Source organism: Morone saxatilis, unplaced genomic scaffold (genome assembly GCF_004916995.1).
Source record: "Morone saxatilis isolate NCDOM2014 unplaced genomic scaffold, NCSU_SB_2.0 Contig11, whole genome shotgun sequence".
Taxonomy (NCBI): Eukaryota; Metazoa; Chordata; class Actinopteri; family Moronidae; genus Morone; species Morone saxatilis.
The window spans coordinates 30,748,503-30,751,344 of record NW_023339663.1 but is presented as its reverse complement, the minus strand read 5'-3'; the positions used below and the strand labels follow the sequence as shown (position 1 = coordinate 30,751,344).

The 2,842-nt window shown below is 37.4% G+C and overlaps 2 protein-coding genes across 2 annotated transcripts in view; both read right to left on the bottom strand.

Annotated features, from left to right (window-relative positions):
• The window catches only part of LOC118343428 (pleckstrin homology domain-containing family O member 2-like), a 6,873-nt gene extending 6,402 nt beyond the window's left edge, over nucleotides 1–471 (bottom strand). Inside the window, exon 1 of the mRNA XM_035682230.1 lies at nucleotides 466–471. Coding sequence (XP_035538123.1) covers nucleotides 466–471 — 6 coding nt within the window. The remainder of the gene's footprint in view (nucleotides 1–465) is intronic.
• pcsk6 (proprotein convertase subtilisin/kexin type 6) overlaps nucleotides 368–2,842 on the bottom strand; it is a gene marked incomplete in the record, with an annotated part of 53,898 nt that continues 51,423 nt past the window's right edge. Inside the window, 2 exon segments of the mRNA XM_035682229.1 lie at nucleotides 368–661; nucleotides 1,839–1,951. Coding sequence (XP_035538122.1) covers nucleotides 564–661; nucleotides 1,839–1,951 — 211 coding nt within the window.

Below are 2,842 nucleotides of genomic sequence, written 5' to 3'. Positions count from 1 at the left end.
GCCTTTTATTTGGAACAGTGCCTCTTATAATGGGACATAGATCATCCTTTTGCACAAAAAACTTCTTGCTTCAGCAAAGATAGGGAAAATACTTATTCATTATTGTTTATTTGAACCAGTATAAATATATTACATCTGTGTAAAAATAGAGGTTAATGAAGTATCAATTAAGAATCATAACATTATTTGATTCTGAAGCCACCAGTGCTCATCCACTGAGAATGGACTTTACAGTGAAGGAGGAGACATCTTGTGTCCAGCAGCAAAACTTTAGAAATGAACAACATTTGCATATTCACAGATTCTGGAATTTATAATGAGGTAGGAGGAGGAGAGGACTTTTTAAGGTTTTTAATGTAGAAATTATACTTTATTATTATTATTTATAAATGTCTGAATACATGTCTGGAGGGGATCTTTAAATATACTGTTAAGATGAATAGCACAAATTAATAGCAATTTTACTTCCATAAGTGAGTTTTTGACCAAATGATCCTGTTCAGTTCTCTTTTTACCACTGATGAGAGTAAAAGAGAAGGAGGTGTTGGTGTGTGGTAGACTCCTCATCCGTTCATCAGACAGGTACGGCAGCAGAATTGTCGGTAAAGCTTCTTCTCACAGAGACGGTTGGACTTGACCATCTCACAGAACACTTCATCAGCTGTCAGACAGATCAGAGCAGAGATAGAGATCAGCATAAAGACTAAGCACAAGAACTTTTAATTCAACTTTCAATTGGTATTACCATTGTCTTTGCTCCTCTTGCCTTTTTTAAAAGATGTGGTCACCTATTACAAACGTCATTCACACCTGGCTGAGATCTGATCCCAATGCAAGTCAGACCTTCACACAGCAATGGCCAAGTCCATCGAACAGAAACTAAGTAATTCATACACATTCACACACCGATGGGGAGCAATTTGGGGTTCAGTATCTTGCTCAAGGATACTTCGACACGTGGCAGAAGGAGCCGGGGATCGAACCAACAACCTTCCGATTAGGGGACGATCCGCTCTGTCTCTGAGCCACAGCCGCCCTATATATCAACCGCTCATCGCCAGATAGTTGTGTACTTTGGCCAGTTCTCAAGTTTTTTTGTATTTTCGCAATCCCTCCAATCTGCCATGGACCTCCAACTTTGGAACCACTGACTTTTTTTTAACATTCAACATTGCGCATTGTGTGTGAATCGTGGCACCCATGTGCTTGACTGTGTTCATGATTCACACACAATGCGCAGTCACTCATAATAGCTAGGGATGGGAATTGATAGTGTAGAAACAGAGTAGCGTTGAAGTAGTTTGAGTTTCTTTGTGAAATGAAGGCCTGCAACCCTAACTCCTCTTTGTTGTTCCCAGCAGCGTAGATATAAAAGTTTGATGTCATTGATTTGCAGTGCACAACGGAAAAACATGCTGGCATTGATAAAAGGAATTGATAAGCTCAGTGGAACACAGTTCTGATGGATCAGACAATTTGGAACCAGTTCTCGATTCCCATCCCTAGTAAAAACATTGCTCTTACAGAGTGCCTTTAGGTATTTTGGCACGCAAATCCAATGCGTCTGCAAGGCAGAAAGATTAGATTAGATTAGATTCAGCTTTATTGTCATTGCACAAGTACAAGTACTAGACAACGAAATGCAGTTAGCATTTAACCAGAAGTGCAAAGCAGTAAAGTGCAGAGGAAGGTTAGTTATATTAGTCATAAGTCACATAAAATAGATCAGATAAAAGTACAGAAATTAATGTTGGATGTTTTTTTATTGCAGAAGTTAATGTGACACAAAAAACCCAGGTGAATAAAGCTGATGTAGACTTGTATAACTTCAGACTCACCATTATTACAGAACGCATTCACAATACAAGTCCTGCTGACCAGACTGTAACCCTCTTTGCATTTGGTGCAAGTGGTTCCGGGGCCACTGCAGCTCAGACAGTTTTCCTCACACCTGGAGAGACACAGCCAGATAACACAGATACAGTAGAACAGACCTGGAATCATTCAATCTTAAACACCTGTTTCCTTTTATAGAAAGGGAGCTGCTTGCAAAATCGTCATTAATTTTACTTTGAAATTAAAATACTGAAACTGACTCATAGCTAGCTTAACTAGGGAGACATATATTTGATTGTTTTGGGGTTTTTTGTGTTTTTTTTTAAATAAACTTATTGAACAAGTATACAACAAGTTCAAACAGCTTGGCTTGTGTATACAGCATGACAATAACAAGTACGCCAGGGGGACAAACAAATGCAGTTTGATATGGACATTGAGCTTTGTAAAGTTTGGCTTTTTGCTTAAAAATTAAAATTTAAAATTTAAAATAGTAACATTTGGTCAAAATAATAAGCAAATTAAACAAACAAAACTGTGAACAGAGATTCCTGTTATATTTAATGAATCCAAAAAACCAGAGTAACATAACGTGAGGGTAGATAATCAGCAATAAATTGTGACAATTACTCCAAAGATTAAAAAAAACAAAATAATGTACCAGTGTTTCTCTGAGGTCCTTACAGTATGGCCTTCTTGAGTTTCTGGATATAATGATTAGTTGGATAAAACCTCAAGCAGTTCAAGCATTTTAAATGAAATCTCTTTGACTTTGTTAGTCCAAATAAACTTGTTTGGCAGTAGCCAGGCATTTTCCCAACAAATATCTCCAACAAAAGCAGAAGGGCCAAGGGTGTACTTATGTCTTGTTGAAAAAGTAGACAGATTAATTCATTTTTATTATTAGTCTGCCATGAGAACTTTTACCAACAGTTGTTTCTGTTGCATCTACCAGTATTAATTGTTAATCGCCATTCCCTTAAGACATTTAAAGCTGCAGTAGGTA